The following is a 19,047-nucleotide window of genomic DNA, read 5'->3' as shown; positions in this document are numbered from 1 at the left end:
GTTTATTTATTTACGCTTTTATGAGCAACATCACTAGACCTCGCCATACTGCTACACAATGTCAGCAAAGCCTGTGCTTCTTTATGATGTCGTGATAATGGTGACAGTGACAGGTTTGGCTTCATGAGATGAACTTTAGCATCAAATTAAAATACTATTTCATGCTTTTCCAACCTTCAGCCATGCTAAATGACGTTCTTTTACATAAGAAAAGCATGCAGTAGAAATTTTACATGAATACTTTGTTTAGCGCAAAACAACAGACACAAGAAAGACGACCCCCCCCCCCCCAAGACAAGGCGCTACCCTCAATTAACATCATCTTATTGCGTCACTCCTTTAGAGACCGCTGAAACTAGAGGAACACGCGCAGTGAGCACCATGCGGTGGAGCCACCAACATCCGATCCCAAGAGCGCACTCATGCGACAGAATCCAAAAAACCAAATTCAGCGCTGTACAAGGCTAAGGAAGGCACACTAATGCACTGTGACCCCAATGACTGAATGAAGAATGCTTCCGATAACTCTCGGGCAATGGTGCCACGGCTCTTTTTCAAAATCATGGTATCACGAAACATGGGTTTGCACTTGCATATTTTACAATGCTGAGCCAAATGGGAACCTGTGCCTGTAGGTATGGATCGCTCATGTTCTCTAAGGCGCTCGTTAACACAGCGGCCTGACTTCCCTACATACACTTTGCCACATGACAAGGGAATCTGATAAACCACACCGACGCTGCAATCTACAAACTTCGTGTGGTTCTTTTCACAATCGGGTTTTTTACTTGTTTTATAAATACGGCTGCACAACATTGACAGTTTCTGAGGAGTGGAAAACACTACCGGAATTAGGTATCTAGTGGCGACATTCTTTAGACTGTGAGCCACTCTATGGCAACACGGCACAACTTCAGGCCTCTTCTTTTGTGTAATGCAGTTACTTTTGTGCCACTTCCCTTTCAGTTTCTGAAGCAATATACCTCCGAGACTGACATTACCACCACACTTGGGTAACCAGCAGCCTGCAGCCTATTTAACTGTGCAATGAAACTCAGGTTTGCAGAGTGATGACAAGATTTCATTAACGAAGATTCTAGACACATCAAAGCAATGGCGCGTTTCACAGTCTTTGAGTGCGCAGGCGCGTAAGGTAAAAGTTCCTTACGTGCATGTGGTGAGTACATCCAACAGGCGTGGCCTGTTTGTAAGGATAGCTGCAAATCTAAAAACTGGAGTTTACCATCCCTAGAGAGCTCATGTGGGAAAGTTAAACCTTTGCCACTGTCATCGAACAGAGTTAAAATGTCAGCTACCGTAACGAAGCATTCATTGTTAGTCTGTTTTATCACAACAAGATAATAGTCAACATATCTAAAAATTTGAACCGAGTCATTGTTTAAGGCACTCTCAAGAGCACGGTCGACAAACGATAAAAAAATATTACAAAGAGCAGGCGCCACACATGAACCAATACACACACCATTTTTCTGGATAAAAAGGTTATTTTCAAACCAGATAAAAATTGCACTTAAACAAACTTCAAGAAGGGACATGAAACATTCTGAGGACAACCCGGTCGCATTGCAAAAATCTATCTCGCCACTTTCTTCTATACACGTCATCACACTGCAAAATAGCTCATCATGCGGCATTGAATAGTAAAGATCTTCGACATCAACAGAAAAAATGTCGCATAGTGAATGGTTGTCTTCCAGAAAGGAAACAACATCAAAAGAATCCTTTATGCCATAAGGATCGTCAATCGTTAAATGCTTCAACTGTTTTTGCAAAAAGGCGGCTGACCAAAACCTGCCAACAATTATTTTCACCGACTATTGTACTGTATTATATTGTAGTGGCTCACAATCTTAAAGAATGTCGCCACTAGATACCAGATTCCGGTAGTGTTTTACACTCTTCAGAAACTATCAATGTTGTGCAGCCGTATTTATAAAACAAGTAAAAATCCAGATTGAGAAAAGAACCACGCAAAGTTTGTAGATTGCAGCGTCGGTGTGGTTTATAAGATTCCCTTGTCATGTGGCAAAGTGTATGTAGGGCAGTCAGGCCACTGTGTTAACGAGCGCCTTAGAGAACATGAGCGATCCATACCAACAGGCACAGGTTCCCATTTGGCTCAGCACTGCAAAATATGCATGTGCAAACCCATGTTTCGTGATACCACGATATTGAATCACAGTGAATTAGTCTGCCTTCTTTGACCTTGTACAGTGCTGAATACGGTGTTTTGGATTCTGTCGCATGAGTGCGCTCTTGTGATCGGATGTTGGTGGTTCCGCCACATCGTGCTCACTGCGCATGTTCCTCTAGTTTCAGCTGTCTCTAAAGGAGTGACGCAATAAAATGATGTCAGTTGAGAGTAGCGCCTTGTCCTGTCGTCTTTCTTGTGTCTGTTGTTTTGCGCTAAACAAAGTATTCATGGATTCGCACCAACCAGCCCGCCAACGCATTGTGCAGAAATTTTACAACTTGAAAAATATGTAGGGGTGTGGAAATATTCAGAACTTTCTAATAAATTTATTCCTGCCCTATTTGATTCGGCTTTTGAATCGAATGTCACTGTTTTATTGTGCCTTTGAAATGAATAGGTACTATTTGAAAAGATGAATAGTTTTGTAATGACGAATACCGTATTTACTCGCATAATGATCGCACCCCTGAATTTTGTCGTCAAAATTCAATTTTCTTTCTTTCCTGTGTAATGATTGCACCCTGAACTCGTCGCAGCGATATGTCGTGCACCAAGTCTAGCTAATGATGCTCGTGCTTACCATCTGTCGAATGCTACCCGAACAACTCTTGAAGACATACCAAGCGGTCTGCACGCGCCCAACATTCTTAAGCAGATGCCCCATTTCATTCCTTTCATCACTTTCCGCACTTCCATGAAAAGAAAAGCTACAACAAACTTGCCTCGGCTTCATTATTTGTAGGCTTCAGAATGGATTTGGTCAACAACAACAACATAAAGGGTGCCTTTCAATTCTTCTCGTCTGCACTCGTGGGCACGCAACAAATCGCAAGCGGCAATGATAGTGGCCACGTTTACACTGATACGTTAGAAGTGTACCCTATTCGTACGCCGACGCTTGTAATGCAGCTAAGATATTCGCCCACCCTTAGCGGAAACGTGCCATATTAGGATGGCAGTGAAGACAAATGTTGCAGTTCCCACAACATGCCCGCCATGTGTTTATATGTCGCTGGCAGCAAGGCGCGCCTATCTCTGTTTCTGTCCCCTCAAAGTGGACATGGCTACGTTAGCATCGTAAACTTGCCGATATTGACAATATTATTCATTACTGGTACGGAAGAAACTGTTTCAATGAGTGTAATGTACTCATCAGAAAAATAATCGCATTCGGCGTGTTTGGCTTGCTCCGCCAGCTGCTATTTTTGTTTTGGTGCCCTACACTGACAGCGGCAGCCGCCTGCGTGTCATCCCGCAGCAAATACAGGATGAAAAAAGAAATTTTTTTTTGTGGGAAATTTAACCCGCGTAATGATCACACCCCTGAATTTGCGTCAATTTTTCTGACAAAAAAGTGCAGTCATTATGCAAGTAAATACGGTATCAGTAGTTCGTTATATATGAACTTGCCCTTAAAGACACTGAAAAATTAACCGCAATGAAGCTGGCATCAGTAGCTATAGTTCGGCAGCACTTTAGTCCTAAAACCAGATTTTCAGTGTCATTGTTGTTCTCACCTAGCTGCAAGTGTCAGTTAGCAACTTCCATCTAAAAATGAAATGTGCCATCAAATAGTTCTGTCAGAAGAGCACCCAGTTCAGTGGAAATGGAAGCACAGCTGCCATCTTTTATTGAAGAGTGTTTGATATATTTTACTGCCAGCAGGACACGACTGTATTCTGCACAAGCTAGCAAAGCCTTCTAGTTGGCTGGAAGCATAAACTTTCGAAACTACCGCAGCATGCTGCCATCCTGCGAAGGTTTCGGACATCATGGTCTCAACATTATGACTGTGCAAAAGCCACACAAGAGTCGTAAAATTACATTATCTATGTCACTTCGGGGGAAGCAAACGCAATGTTCAAAAGGTATAACTTCACTACAAACCGTTATGAGCCATTGCCAATGCATAAACAAAGCGCAACCAAACCGTGATCTCCTGATAATGGCGTAGCAACCACCAAACTTTTGCAAAATTGTGTGGCTGGAGCACATGGTGCAGCGTTCTCGTTGACTTGGGCCCCGCAAATATCAACTGTAATGACAGGAATGCCCTAGTGGTCGTTGATCTCAAGTTGGAATGACATGGATGGTCGTTCTAAATAATTTAAATAGGCGTAGTGCACATGGCGCCGCATAGACAATGGCACAAAAAGGAGAGTGCCACCATCATCGCCCCACGCCATGCTGTTCATGCGGTATGCTACCTCCCTGGAGGGGGGGTGCCTTGAAAGCCATGGAACTTGGCAGTGCATTTCGAAACGCCAACGTAGCACAGAGCAAACAAACATGAGGGCTTCCCAAGTGAAGGAGTGACTGCGCATGGCAGCCACTCACTCATCTCGAAGGCCGGTTGGACTGAAGCAGGCTCGTGCTGCAGGGAGTTGCGCTACCACGCTTAGGTACTTTCGCATGCACCACCGTGACCGAGTTCAAATCATTCAGTGTAACAGTACGACAATATAAAAAATTTCGTTATATCTGGAGGCCGTTTCAATAGAAACGGTTGGAAAATCGTAAATGCACTGAAATGGTGTCGTTATAGCTGACAGATTGTTCTATCTGGGATCATTATAAGTTGTTTCAACTATATTCACACACCTCTAAAAATGTGCATTAGCACATGCTTAGGTGCTTTGTCCTCGTCATATTGGTTATGTTTAAGAATTACTATCCCAGACATTGTTAAAGTTAGCAACATAATAGCTAATCCTTGCTCTGATCCCTAGGAGTTTCACATGTGAACCTTTCAGAATGTTTGTAAAGGCTATGTGTAATAGACAAATAAATACAAACACAGCTGCCTCACCTCTTTTCAAGGGACGCCTTATGTCGCTGGAGTCTGAGAAGCCGCAGCTTCTTCTCGGCAAACCTGTTAAGTGACACTCAGGATTTAGTACATGTACAACACACCAAGGTTCGGCAAGCTCGGGCTACGTACACTTGTGCTTGTCACAGCCATTTTCCAAATAAGGCCAAAAAGAAGCCACTGCAAGATGACGTCCATTGACGTAACATGACTTTTTTTTTTACGACACTAATCACCAAAATATTGGATCAAGGAAAGTCTGACAAACAATAAGTTTGCACATCTTGAAAGTTGTCTCAGTGCTGCAGAATTTCTTTTTAAGTTGTTGACTATATAAATGATATCGTGCCAGCACCATGAACTTCCTCTATAGTTTTGTATGCGGATGATACCAGCTTGTTTTTCCCTGGCAGCCGTTTAAGAGATTTAGAAAAGGCGGCGAACAAGTGGTTGATATCGCTTTCATACTGGCTTGGATATAACCAGCTAGAATTAAACGTTAGTAAAACTAAATATATTTTATTCAAAGGCACAAATAAGCGCCAAGATTACACCATTTCTGTTCGATTTAAAGATGATGGCATCGAGCATGTCCGGTTGTTTAAATTCTTAGGTACACTTTTTCATGAAAACCTCAGTTGGACACTGCAAATCAACAAAGTACATGCCAGTATGTCTAGATCAATGTCTGTCTTATATAAACTTAGGTCTCTGGTACCAAACTGGCTAAAGCTGCAGTTATACCATTCACTAGTTCATTCTCATCTCCATTACTGTCTCTTAATCTAGGGTACGACTTCAGTAACGAACCTTGAAAGGTTAAAAATTGTACAGAAGAGAAGCTGTTCGCTGCATAGAATATCTGGAACCAACTGAACACACTGCGCCATTTTTTAACAAGCTTAAATTGCTTACTGCTAAGCAACATTATAACCTGAAGCTCGCCTTGTATATTCGCAAGGAAATTGGAAATGAATTGAGTAGTTATATGGCTCAGTGGCTACCCTATTAATGTTGCCTATGATCTCCGACACGAGCGATTTATGATTATATTGCGCTCAGTTTTACAAACACGATATTAAGGAAGGACTCGCATAATTACGCACCCAAACTCTGCCATTCGTCATGCCTGACGACCCCAGCCCGACATCCCAACCGGTTACTCCAGCCATCGTATGTGCCGGTGCCCAGCATCAGCGGGATCCTGATATCTTCAGCGGCACCGATGAGAAAGACGTTGAAGATTGCCTGGAATCGTATGAACGTGCCAGCGACACCAACAAATGGGACGATCCCCTCAAGCTCGGCAACACGACCTTCTATTTATCGGGCATCGCAAAGCTGTGGTTCAAAAACCACGAAGCCGATCTCCGTACGTGGGCTAGCTTCAAAACCGGCATCGCAGAAGTTTTAGGCCGCCCTGGCGTGCACAAACTTCACGCTGAACAATGCCTACAAAGCCGATCCCAGCGAACTGGTGAAATGTTCACCAGCTACATAGAGGACATCCAGTCACGATGATGAGGAAGTAGATCAGTTTTACGAAGATGTTGAATTAGCGATGAGAAAAGTGCAAACTCAGTATACTGTAGTAATGGGCGACCTTAATGCAAAAGTGGGGAAAAAGAAGGCTGGTGAACAAGCAATTGGCAAGTATGGCGTCGATTCTAGGAATGCTAGAGGAGAGATTCTGGTAGAATTCACAGAAAGGAATAAGCTTCAAATAATGAACACCTTTTTCAGGAAGCGTAGCGACAGAAAGTGGACCTGGAAAAGCCCTAATGGTGAAACAAGAAATGAAACTGACTTCATACTTTCTGCTCATCCCAGCATAGTGCAGGATGTAGAAGTGATAGATAGGGTAAATTGCAGTGATCATAGGTTAGTGAGGGCTAGGATTCCCCTCAATTTGAAGAGAGAAAGAGCAAAATTGGTCAAGAAGAAACAAGTCAACCTAGAGGCAGCAAGGGTAAAAGCAGACAAATTCAGACTTGCACTTGCAAAACAAATATGCAGCCTTAGAAGAGAGAGATGATGATGACACAGAGCTAATGAAGGAAATCGTTACTAGGTTGGCTTCAGAGGCAGCAACTGAAGTGGGAGTCAAGGCATCAAGGCAAGCTCTCCCAAGTAACAAGTGGGCAAGTTCTCCCAAGTAACAAACGGCCTAATAAACAAACGACGAAAAATGAAAGTGCCCAACTCAAGAGATAATATAGAATTCGCGGAACTGTCAAAATTGACCAACAAGGCGAAAATAATGATATTCGAAACTATAACGTGAGAAAGACTGAAGAAGCCGTAAAAAATGGACACATCCTGAAATCAGTGAGGGAGAAACTTGGCATAGGAAAAACCAATATGTATGCGCTGAAAGATAAGCAGGTTACGAAAATCATAGATTACGAAAAAGCATTTGACTCAGTAGAGATGCCAGCAGTCATAGAGGCATTGCGTAATCAAGTAGTACAGAAACCTTACGTAAACACCTTGGAAAATATCTACGGAGGTTCTACGGCTACCTTAATTCTACACAAGAAAAGCAGGAAGATACCTATAAAGAAAGGGGTCAGACAGGGAGACATAATCTCTCCCATGCTATTCACTGCGTGCTTAGAAGAAGTAATCAAGCTATTAAACTGGGAAGGCTTAGGAGTAAAGATCGACAGCGAATATCTCAGCAACCTTCGGTTTGCCGATGACATTGTTCTATTCAGCAACAATGCCGACGAGTTACAACAAATGACTGAGGACCTTAACAGAGAGAGTGTAAGAGTGGGGTTGAAGATGAATATGCAGAAGAACAGAGATAATGATAAATGGCCAGGCAAAGGAACAATCGCTCAGGATCGCCAGTCGGCCTTTGGAGTCTGTGAAGGAGTATGTTTACCCAGGTCAGTTAATCACAGGAAACCCTGATCATGAGAAGGAAATTCACAGAAGAATAAAAATGGGTTGGATCGCATGCGACACACATTGCCAGCTTCTGACTGGAAGCTTACCACTGTCATTGAAAAGGAAGGTGTACAATCAGTGCATTTTACCAGTGCTGACATATGGGGAAGAGACTTGGAGACTGACAAAGAAGCTTGAGAACAAGTTAAGGACCGCGCAAAAAGCGATGGAACGAAGATTGCTAGGCATAACGTTAAGAGATAGAAAGAGAGCGGTTTGCATTAGAGAGCAAACGGGTATAGCAAACAATATTTTAATTGACATCAAGAGAAAAAAATTGGAGCTGGGCAGGTCATGTAATGCACTGGTTATATAACCGTTGGACCATTAGGGTTACAGAATGGGTACCAAGAGAAGGGAAACGCAATTGAGTACAACAGAAGACTAGGTGGAGCAATGAAATGAGGAAATTCACAGGTGCTAGTTGGAATTGGTTGGCGCAGGACAGGAGTGATTGGAGATCGCAGGGAGAGGCCTTCATCCCGCAGTGGTCATAAAACAGGCTGATGATGATGATGAGTTAACCGTTCTTCCTTCCTTGTTAGGATGGCAATAGATTTCGGACAAGGACTCGGCACATAGCTTGCTGGCTCTGCAACATGACGTGTGTTTGTGTTGCGGCGCTATCCTCATCAGCAAAAGAGTTATCTTTTTTTCAATGCAATCTATTTTCCACATGGCATCGTGTGTGTACAGGTTGTCTGAGCTAACTTGAGCCAATGTTCAAAGTTGTGCAAGTACTCTATTGATGCACATTTAACAGCAGATGGTTGGCCACTCTAAGGAGCAAGTCACACTATGTTTTGTATTACCGTATTTATTCGCATAATGATCGCACTTTTTGGCAGAAAAATTGATGCAAAATCAGAGGTGCTATCATTACGCGGGTTAAATTTCCCACGAAAAGAAAAAAAATGTTTTCGACCCACGTTTGCTTTACATCAAAACAAAAATGGCAGCCGGCGGAGCGCGCCGAACGCGATTTTTTTTCTTCTCAAGAGTACATTACGTGCTTTGAAACAGTTTCTTCCATATCAGTAATGAATAATAGCATTAATATCAGCAAGTTTGCGGCAATAACGCAGCCATGTCCACTTTGAGGGGACAGAAACAGACCAGCGACATAGAAACACATGGCTGGCATGCTGCGGAAACTGGGGCATCTGTCTTCATTACTATCCTAATGCGGCACGTTTCCGCTAAGGGTAGGTGAATATCTTAGCTGTGTTACAAGCGTCAGCATATGAATAGTGTACACTTTTAAAGTATCAGTGTAAACGTGGCTGCTACCGTTGCCGCTCGCGATTTGTTGCCTGCCCACGAGTGCAGATGAGAAGAATTGAAAGGCGCCCTTTTTTGTTGTTGTTGTTGTTGACCACAACCATTATAAAGCCTACACATAATAAAGGCAAGTTGGGTAGTAGCTTTTTTTTTGTCATGGAAGTGCGGAAAGTGATGAAAGTAATGAAATGGAACAAGCTACCATCCGATGTCGCAATGATTCTATCAAATGATGTATTTTCAAACTGTATACGCCCACTGAAGTAAGATAGTGTTTTTGTGTGTATGTGCGAGTATGACAGCATTCCGAGTATATGTTATGTTTTGCCTGCTTTATTTATTGGTTCTTTGTTTCCTTCTCCCCCCCGCTGTAATGCCTACGGGCGCTGTGGGTATTGTGATAAACAAATAAATAAATAAATGAGGCATCTACTAAAGTATGTTTGGTGCGTGCAGACCGCTTGGTTTGTCTTGAAGAGTCGTTCGCGTAGCATTTGACAGATGGTAAGCACGATCAATATTAGCTAGACTTGGCACATGACATATCGCTGCGGCAAGTATGGGGTGCAATCATTACACACGAAATTTTTAAAAAATCTAATTTTGACGACAAAATTCAGGGGTGCGATCATTATGCGAGTAAATACGGTATGCTGAGTTGCATAATTATTTAGAATCAATTAATAAACATTTTAGATATTAGAGTTATGGGAAGAGCTTAAATGTGAAAGTGGTAGAGCATTCTACAAAGTTTCTAGTTTAGTGATTGTTTAATTTTCTAGCTAACATGTGATACAGTAAAACCTCGTTAAACTGTACCCGCTTAAACAGTAGTTTCCCTTTAAAAGTATTAAAGTCAAATCTCCGACTCAGCGGCCATTGAACATAATTTGTTTTGTATCCGCATAAACTGTACCAGCTTATTGCGTACGTATCAGTTAGCACGCAGTGTTTCCGCTTTTCGTCATGCAAACACGGCGGTGCGTTGTCTCCATCGGGCGGCCCGGCAGAACAACTAGCCTCAGAGATCGGAACAATGGCCTCCAAGCGTCCTGTGCGTTTGCGCGTGAAGCCACATCAACATCATTTAAGCGGCGTGCCAGAGAGTGTTGTGGCGTCGTGCAAGCGAGGACTCGCATCATGCCAAAGCTCGGATAAAAAAGATGTGAAAGTTGCAAAAACAGTACAAGACCGGGCCAAAGCTACCGTGCAATCACCCCCGGACAATTGCAAAGATTGATGATTGGACAAGGATGGAGGATACGCATCGATGAACTGGCAGAGCGTGTGAACATCAGTCCCGGTTTGGTTCACACCATAATCCATGAACATCTCGGTTATCGGATCTTGTGTACACAATGGATGCCAAAGATTTTGAACCAGCGCCAGAAGACGGAGGGGTTCGGCACTGCCTTGACTGATATGATCCGGTATCACAATGAGGATGATGACTTCTTGTCTGCAGTTGTCACCGTGGACGAATCGTGGTGCCACTTTACGAGCCTGAAACACGACAGCAATGGTTACCATGGAAACATTCAAATCAATACTCCCAAGGAAAGCAAAGGCCGTCATTTCCACCGGAAAGGCGTTGTTGACTTTTTTTTCGATAGTCAGGGGCCGCTACTGATCGACTTTGCTAAACCTGGAGAGACTACAATCGTTTCCGATATTGTGAAACGCCGGATCGGCTGTGTGTCGCAATCAAGAACAAACGAAGTGGAAAATTGATGAACGGGGCCATCTTGCTCAACGACAATGCCCGCCCCATGTCGTTGATGTCATTAACACAAAAGTGGCAAAGTTCAAGTGGGAAACGCTGCAACATCCTGTCACCTGTCACCTTGCTAATTCAACATTTTGGGGCAATTGAAGGAACAGCTCGAGAGAAGCAGACTCGTGTCAGATGATGACGTGAAAGAGTCCGTTACAGACTTTTCGAGGCAGCAACCCAAGGATCTCTACGAGATGGGAATCACGCAACTGGTTAGTCAGCAGGACAAATCTCTAAATGCTCACGGAGACTACTTTTAAATAAAGTACCCCGTTTGTCATATATTTGCACTGGCTCACTTTTGTTTAAGTCGCCTTCGTATATTTTGCAGAGCTCGTGCTTTTTATATGTGCTCTCTGTTGCGACTGTAATTTTGGTGCAAATACTCACAATATATGACCGGTGACAGCTGCTCCTACGCAGTACATTGAAACAAAGGACAGCATCACTTAAATTTTTTCCTGGCCATTTCCCCTATGTTGTCCTTGGTGTCAGTGTTTGTTGGCTTCTCATGATACAAGTTTGATTAAGATATTTGTCCTCAACTTGTTCATTTCACAGCCTTTACAATTTTCATATCAGCAGCGTGCATTGCTTTACTCGTTTCGAACTGAGATAGTTCCAAAGTTCGTGTGATATTTTCTTTGCTTATTAAATAGACAAAAACATGGAAGCATCGTATTGATTATCTCGGGCATAATTTTGGGACATATGAGTGTATTCTTTTATGAAAAGATACATGTTTTACTTGTCTTGACAATGCGTAGCGTTCAAAAATTCGTTTGGCACATCTTTGTCAATGGCAATGGAGTTATTAATGTATTTGATCCCTGAGCAAATTTTATGAGGAGGAGGCCGAGCTGCAACGCGAGCCACCCCGAATGAAATTTCTGGCTACGCCACTGGCCTTGGGCCCGTCTCTAGTTCATGAGTGATCACTCAGCTGCACGATTGCTGCGGACGTGCAATTGGAGCCTAGTTTTAGATGGCGCACATCCCCCACAGCCGCTGGTGCTACGGGAAGCCCGATGCTTGAAGGCGTGGTTCACGTTACGGCGCGCATTCAAACCAAGGAGCGGGCCCCCCTCTTCGACATCTCTCTCCTTCAGCATTCGAGGTATGCGGGCACCTTCGCCTGGCAGATTCACTTGCAGTGCTCTTGGCTGTCGGACCCACTTGGTCCCACGCCTCTCTTAACAAGGCCCCTTTGTGTGGCGGAGCAGACTTCCCGGGTGCTTTCACCCGCAGTCTGCGACTGCCACCTTAATGCCGCAACTCCTGTATAGTACGCACATTTTGCGCATAACAGGGAATAAGCTTCTTTTGGTTTGTGCCACGGCTGAAGTCGTCTCTATGCCAGTGAACCCTTGAGTGAGCTACGGAGTCGGGGTGAGCTACGTGTCTCCTTAGACCTTGGTTAGCCGGTTCTGGGCACGTTAGCCTAAACCCCCCCTCGATGTTAACCCTAAGTTACAGTAAGAACGAAGTCGCATAACCTCAATTTCAAAACAAATAAGTTCTCAGTATCAAAATCAGATATGCAGGTAGAGAAAGCGAAGCTGCTACATCTTTCGTCTCTGACTTGAACAACACTACTGTGCATGCAGCATTGCCAACAACTCCCAAGACGTTTGCATGGCTTTGTTTTTTTGTTCAGGTGCACAGTCATTTGTAGAGCCAACTGCTTTGCAGGTAGCCACAAGAGGCATGATGATTCACCTATCACGGTTAAACATGTTCGTTCAGAAAACATATAATATGATGGCACAACATCGGACTAGATGACTACTTCAGTTTTGTGTGAGAAGTGCATAACCTTCCTTGCTCACTTTCCTTGGTAGAGCTGTTGATAACAAATACAGTTATACTATAAGCACCGCATGTGCATTATGCATTTGTTCATTTACTGCAGCCTAATGACGTATAACAAATTTTATGTAACGAGTTGACTTCCATTTCTTTTCCCTGTTAAACATCTTCTTACACACTCCTCACACCATACATACTCCACCGTAGATACAGTGAGGAATCTGAACAAATAAATCAAGCTTACCCTGTGGCAGCAAATGGAGCTAAACAAGTTTCGGACGCTCTGACCTAACATAGAAGTATTTTGGGTGGAATTCAAAGGTTTCTTTCTTTCTAGGCAAGGAAGTAATAACTAAGCCAGTAAGAGGTTACAGAGACATTAATTAGAAAAATAGGTTCAGCTGAAGTACACAGTAAATTATGTTTCTACTACACCAAAATAGCCCCTCTCACTTCAAGAGGTGAAGAGAAGCGCTAATGAAGGACAGGTGGCGTGACTGCACCAGGTCACGGTGATGTCAAATTTTGACAGCATGTACTTGCACCTAGTTTATTTACTTTACTAAAAGATGGATGACATTATATTCTGCAGGAGCTTCAAGAACTTGCACTGAAACCTATGACATCACGCTGACGCAGTGGCACTAGGGTTTCAGTGCAAAATTGAAGAACTGCCTTCATGCTCACAATCATTAAGAGTGAAATTAGAAAAATAGAGTTTAGAAAGCAAACTGCATCAGTTCAAGCTAATTTAGTGCTCCTCCTTACCAAAATGATGCCCGTCTGGGCCAGGCAGAAGCCTTCCTGTTTCCCCAATGCAGGATTAATTATGGTTTCTTAAGGGTACAATATTTGATACCCAAATTCTCTATTTCTCAATGTCTGTCATATAAATATAGACAGTTCCTACCTGAAATACCATAAAGACATTATGCTCATACCTAAAAAGGTGTTATTATATAAATATGCATTTTTTGCCTTTTTATTGCGCTTAATTATGTTGTATTTTAGAGAATGTACCACAAAGATTTCTTGTATATACTATGCTAGTGCTTCCATGCATGTGTGTGCGTGTAAAGAGCTGGAATGAAATGACTGCTTGACGTCTTACCTCTCGGGGCACAGAACTTGGGAGCGGGTGAAGTCCCCATTGCGAATGCACTCATCACAGAAGAAATTGGAGCGCAGCACCATAAAGACATTATGCTCATACCTAAAAAGGTGTTATTATATAAATATGCATTTTTTGCCTTTTTATTGCGCTTAATTATGTTGTATTTTAGAGAATGTACCACAAAGATTTCTTGTATATACTATGCTAGTGCTTCCATGCATGTGTGTGCGTGTAAAGAGCTGGAATGAAATGACTGCTTGACGTCTTACCTCTCGGGGCACAGAACTTGGGAGCGGGTAAAGTCCCCATTGCGAATGCACTCATCACAGAAGAAATTGGAGCGCAGCTGCAGGCATATGCGACAGGACATGGAAGCGCCATTGGAGCTGCGGCTGCTCTCCGACGATGAGCTGGGCACAGGGAACTCGCGGGGTGCACCCACCGCACTCAGCTCCAGCATATTCATTGCGTTATGACTGTTACACCATGCCTTGACCTTGTAGCAAGGGAACTGCACCAACAGACACGCACATGTGGTAACAAACACTTTCTTTTAATGCAAAGCAGTTTTTTCCGAGACAACCCAGTTTTTGTTATCTATCTCATTGTTGTCGTGGGCCAACCCATAAGAGAGCGCAGTATAAAAAAGCATTCAGTAAAAGGAAGCAAGCCATTCGTGGCCTGGATGGTCATCGCACACAGCTTCTGCTGAAATTAAATTTCAAGCTTTGTGCTTCAAAAGGAAGTGTGTAGAACTGCATAATTAAATGTGCCGTCAGTGTACCTCTTGAGAAGTTGCTTTGCGTCAAAGGCCGGACACCCCTTGCTCAAAATTTGAGATCACTCATTAATTCATTTATTCGCACTGGCAATAGTGCAAACGCATGCCCAAGTATAGTCTCATACTATGGTTGCCCCCAGAATGCTCATGCTATACATACATATATGTGTGTATGTACACATAGACCCACATCATTTGAGCAGTAAGTGTTTGCCCCACAAGACTTACTAGATTAATCACAACCATGCTGATTATGCTGATGCTGATGCTGATGTCTGCTGAACTTATCAAGCCAATTTGTTTAGCTAGACTAGCGTTGCTTACTTGTGCATGTGATGTGCTTCTGTTGTACACGTGATGTGCGTGTTAGCACCTGGTGTGCATATACCCACTTCCTTGCAATAAAATGCTCAGTTGATAGCATCATCCTGTTTTCCTGTGTCATCCTAGTCCTGTTTTTGCACTGTATTGTTAAGCATGCACAAGCCCAGCTGTCCATCCTGCCCGGAAAGAATATTTTGAGCATGCACTTCATCTCAGTCTGTGCACTTTCATCATCATCTCATTTGCTTCTTCACTGGGCTCCACTACTGGTCAGAAAATTAGAGTGTGGATTGAACGATACTACAATACACTTGCCACTGCATTAAGTTAGCTCAAATTACAAAAAAAGATGTAACTTTTTGTCTGCAGCATTAAGTAAAACACTTGGCATATTTCTTGTCCACTTCCACACACACACACACACACACACACACACACACACACACACACACACAAACACACACACACACACACACACACACACACACACACACACACACACACACACACACACACACACACGCACACAAAAGACACCATCATATGTGTGCCTCGCTGTCGGGGATGTGAGCTGTCATATGGTGTGGATGGGCTTTGCTACCTGCCTACAGCTCAGTCTGGAGGAACAACGATGCAGACCAAAATATGCTATCTGGTCACGAAATTTCAGCTGCTATCAGGTCTGCAGTGGGCAATAAGTCCTTTACAATAGCTTAAATAAAGGTGAATGTCACTGTAATAAGAAAGCAGCAAGCTAATAGATTATACCACTGTCACAAGAGGCACTTCAGAGGCCCTCAAACCCAAAGTTTTTTTACTCAATGGAGCATTGGCTGATAGTACATGGAAACATTTGATTGCCATAGAGTCAAAAGTCAATATACTTGACAGAGTTTCATGTAACTCTGTTGAAATCTGAGAGGCCTTTTAGTAACAGACGCCCACCCTCTCGTAACTGCATTTTCGAACCAACACAAAAAAGAAATGTTTGCTGCCATAATAACATCCTCCAAAAATATATCAGCATCAATTAAAAATAATTTATATATGTGCCAATGTTGCTGTGAATTATCCTTTTTTTTTTCATTTTCTTGTGCAACCCATCACACCACTCGTTCATAATGTGAAACAAGTGAACTCTCAATGGCTGTTGAAAACTTCGTGTGGCAGTAACACCACCCCATCGAGCTTAGCATCAAGGTTTGACAGTTTCAAAGGTGCTCGACTCAAGGCCCTTTGGAACGCGCCTCTGCAACTCTGATATTAGAAACGTGAAAAGTGTGTCAAGCTTCAAGATACACAAATTAGGGTGCAATGAGGAGCCCACAAGATGTGTAGACCTGGCTGCATCACATCAGCATTTTTTGCGCCTTGAAAAAATGAAACGGCAGAATGCGATCCAGCTACCTAAACGGCAAGGCACGCGGTAGTATCAGTGAGCGATGTGCCTTCATAGCAAACCCGTATTAATTTATTGCTCAGCACACCCTGTTTTTCATTGTTGGCGAGGTATCGGACCATGCGTTTTGTACATTGCTAATGTGAACTCACGCTGTTAGCTGAGCTGATCACTTTCTACATTTGTGTAGAAATATGTGTGTGTGTGTGCGTGTGTGTGTGCGTGCGTGCGAATGAAATCCTGTGGGACAGTGACACCACAAACGCCGACATTGCACGCAGTTTTGCTACCACGATGAATACTGCAAACATGCGTCATGATGTGCGCCTTCAGTCGCTTCGTACCGCGGTAGTGTAGGAAGCTTCTAGCATTCATGCAGGACCCCAATGAGGCTCTCTTCGCGTGCCATTACTTGTGCACTTTACCCAAGATCGGATGTTACGCCTGTAGTATGCCAGGCTTGCACTTCGGTTACCATCTGCCGTTATCATGAACCTCTCTCTACCTACGGGATGCGTTCGCCTGAACGACTTGCGAGGAAAGTGGCAACCTTGACATAGAGGGCGGAGCAGCAAGACACGAACGGCAACAAATTTTATATCTAGGAGACGGATAGCGTGGACATCGAAATGCGTTGGTACACAACTAGCATTTCCCTCGGACCACGCAAGACGGTCGCTAACTCGCTTCCTCACACAAGATCCGGCCGTGAACAACCGTTGGAAGCCTTTGTCACTACTGCGACAGAACGTAAACAACAGCAACGCTGCCTCAGAGTTTGGTGTCGAGTATAAAGTCACTGTGCGCACGGTGCGAACAGAGAACACCCACCGGTAAATGTGAGCTGGTGCCACCTGTTTTGCAGTAGATTTGCACCTCTACATAGAGCAAGCCTTCAAGCTTCTGGGAATACAAAACAGCTGAGCAACAATCCACCACATATGACTAACGACGCATGCGACTGCGGATTTGAGTTGACTTCTGACTAGTGTCTTATGACTGCAATTCGTAAACAAGTGTCATCATCATGAAAATAATAAAAACGCGACGAAATGTAATAATTGGACTGCGTGCTCGTATTAATGCTTGAACAAACATTTTAAAGTTGCTTTTTCAGTTTTATTGCAGATGGAGCTAGGCTTGTTCTGCCAATCATAACTTGCGCGCAGCCGCTTTTGGGTGCGTTTTTCAGGGAGGCGTGCGTCTAGACCCATAGAGTTACTATACTGACTCTAGAGGACAAGCTACCCATAGACCTGAACATCGCCCCCGAGTGCTCCGTGATCACTGCGCATGCGTGAGCTGAGAGAAGGTGAGAAAGGAGGACAACTCGTTTTCGCAGGATGTGACGTCACATTGTTGCTTGTTTTTACTTTTTTGAAAGAGCTACTCTCGAACGTAGATTAGCCATTGCCGTCGTGTCGGCTGCAAGACGTTCTGCGCGCGCTTGGCGTGCTGTTGTGCGTGTCGAAAGCGTATAACGTGCGCGATATTCGTGCGAGCGCAGTTTTACTTGAGCAATCGTGGGCTTTGACTCCGTGACATTTGCTTTCGTCATATGCGAGTTAGGGGCTTGCCGACAGGTAAACCGCCGCTGTACTTAGGTGAATACCTTGTTTTTTGTGGTCCTGAAATAAATATAGCGCGTCGCTGCGATGGTGACTTCAATCGAGTGCGGTAATTGCTGCGCATTACGGGCGATTTAATTGCACAATACGTGCTGCATTATCGGTGTAGATAGAGAAACCTTATCCTATGAGCCTTACTTCTGTCAGTCAATCGGTTACATGTTTCGCTCTTATCCAGTGCACATTGCTTGATATCCACTAACGATCTGCTTCAAATGTCGACGAAGTGTCTATTCATCGTGCAGATGGTTTTTTTTTATTTCTTATTCACACAACTAGCGATGGGCAGTAGCGTTACGGCCGTGAGTTTTCCTTTCGGGCAAACCTTTTCAAATTAAAGTTTTCGCTCATGTTCGCGAGATAGCAAATTTAAGTGTTACACCCGCTGCTGTATTTTTCGATTCCATGTGACCTAGATTTAAGCTGCCTCAGGTTGTATTAACGCGCGCAGAGGCTTTTCGAAAAATAGTTGTCACCTGAGAAATCAATGCAGTGTGCCAGTTCTTTTGGAATGGTGCTATTTGTGAAATTTATCATATTTCCCCTAGTCATGCTCAACTACTTACTGGTCAGATGCTTGAACTTCCGAAGAAGTATTTGTAAAGTTTCCCTTCCAACTCAGCGTTGTAACCGACGCTTCTCGGAAGTATGAGTGGTATTTGCCCCTGCAACACTGCCATGAGTTCAAGTTCAAATTGTGCCCACCGACTGTCTATCCGTGTGCCACTAGAAAGCAAAGAACTCATTTCTCAATTGTCGCAACATTTCTTTCTCATTCCATCTTCAAGAAATTTCTTTACTTCTTTTCCTGGTCATTGTGGACTTGCACACATTGAAGTTTTGGATAGTTTGGCAAAAGCATTGCATAGTGGGCCTGTAGCGAGTTCTTTTTGTATTTAGCGCATTGCCCTTCTGACTGGACAAATTAAGTAACTGCATTACAAATATTTAACTTCCT

General features: G+C 43.5%; 1 protein-coding gene across 4 annotated transcripts in view; it reads right to left on the bottom strand.

The window, feature by feature from the left end:
- The window catches only part of Atg14 (autophagy related protein 14), a 250,050-nt gene extending 232,595 nt beyond the window's left edge, over positions 1-17,455 (bottom strand). The window contains exons 1-4 of one of the 4 annotated variants that reach the window (XM_075678509.1): positions 17,293-17,454; positions 14,227-14,468; positions 13,955-14,056; positions 5,025-5,087 (exon numbers count right to left, since the gene is read on the bottom strand). In XM_075678509.1, coding sequence (XP_075534624.1) covers positions 5,025-5,087; positions 13,955-14,056; positions 14,227-14,423 — 362 coding nt within the window. In that variant the 5' untranslated portion in view covers positions 14,424-14,468; positions 17,293-17,454. Of the gene's footprint in view, positions 1-5,024; positions 5,088-13,954; positions 14,057-14,226; positions 14,469-17,292 lie in introns of all 4 variants that reach the window. The other 3 variants (XM_075678510.1, XM_075678511.1, XM_075678512.1) reach the window with 3 other exon arrangements.
- Positions 17,456-19,047: the final 1,592 nt, after the last annotated feature.

This window comes from Dermacentor variabilis, unplaced genomic scaffold, assembly GCF_050947875.1.
Source record: "Dermacentor variabilis isolate Ectoservices unplaced genomic scaffold, ASM5094787v1 scaffold_26, whole genome shotgun sequence".
In the NCBI taxonomy this organism is placed as follows: Eukaryota; Metazoa; Arthropoda; class Arachnida; order Ixodida; family Ixodidae; genus Dermacentor; species Dermacentor variabilis.
The sequence above is the reverse complement of the archived record's forward strand: the minus strand, read 5'-3'. Positions and strand labels throughout refer to the sequence as shown.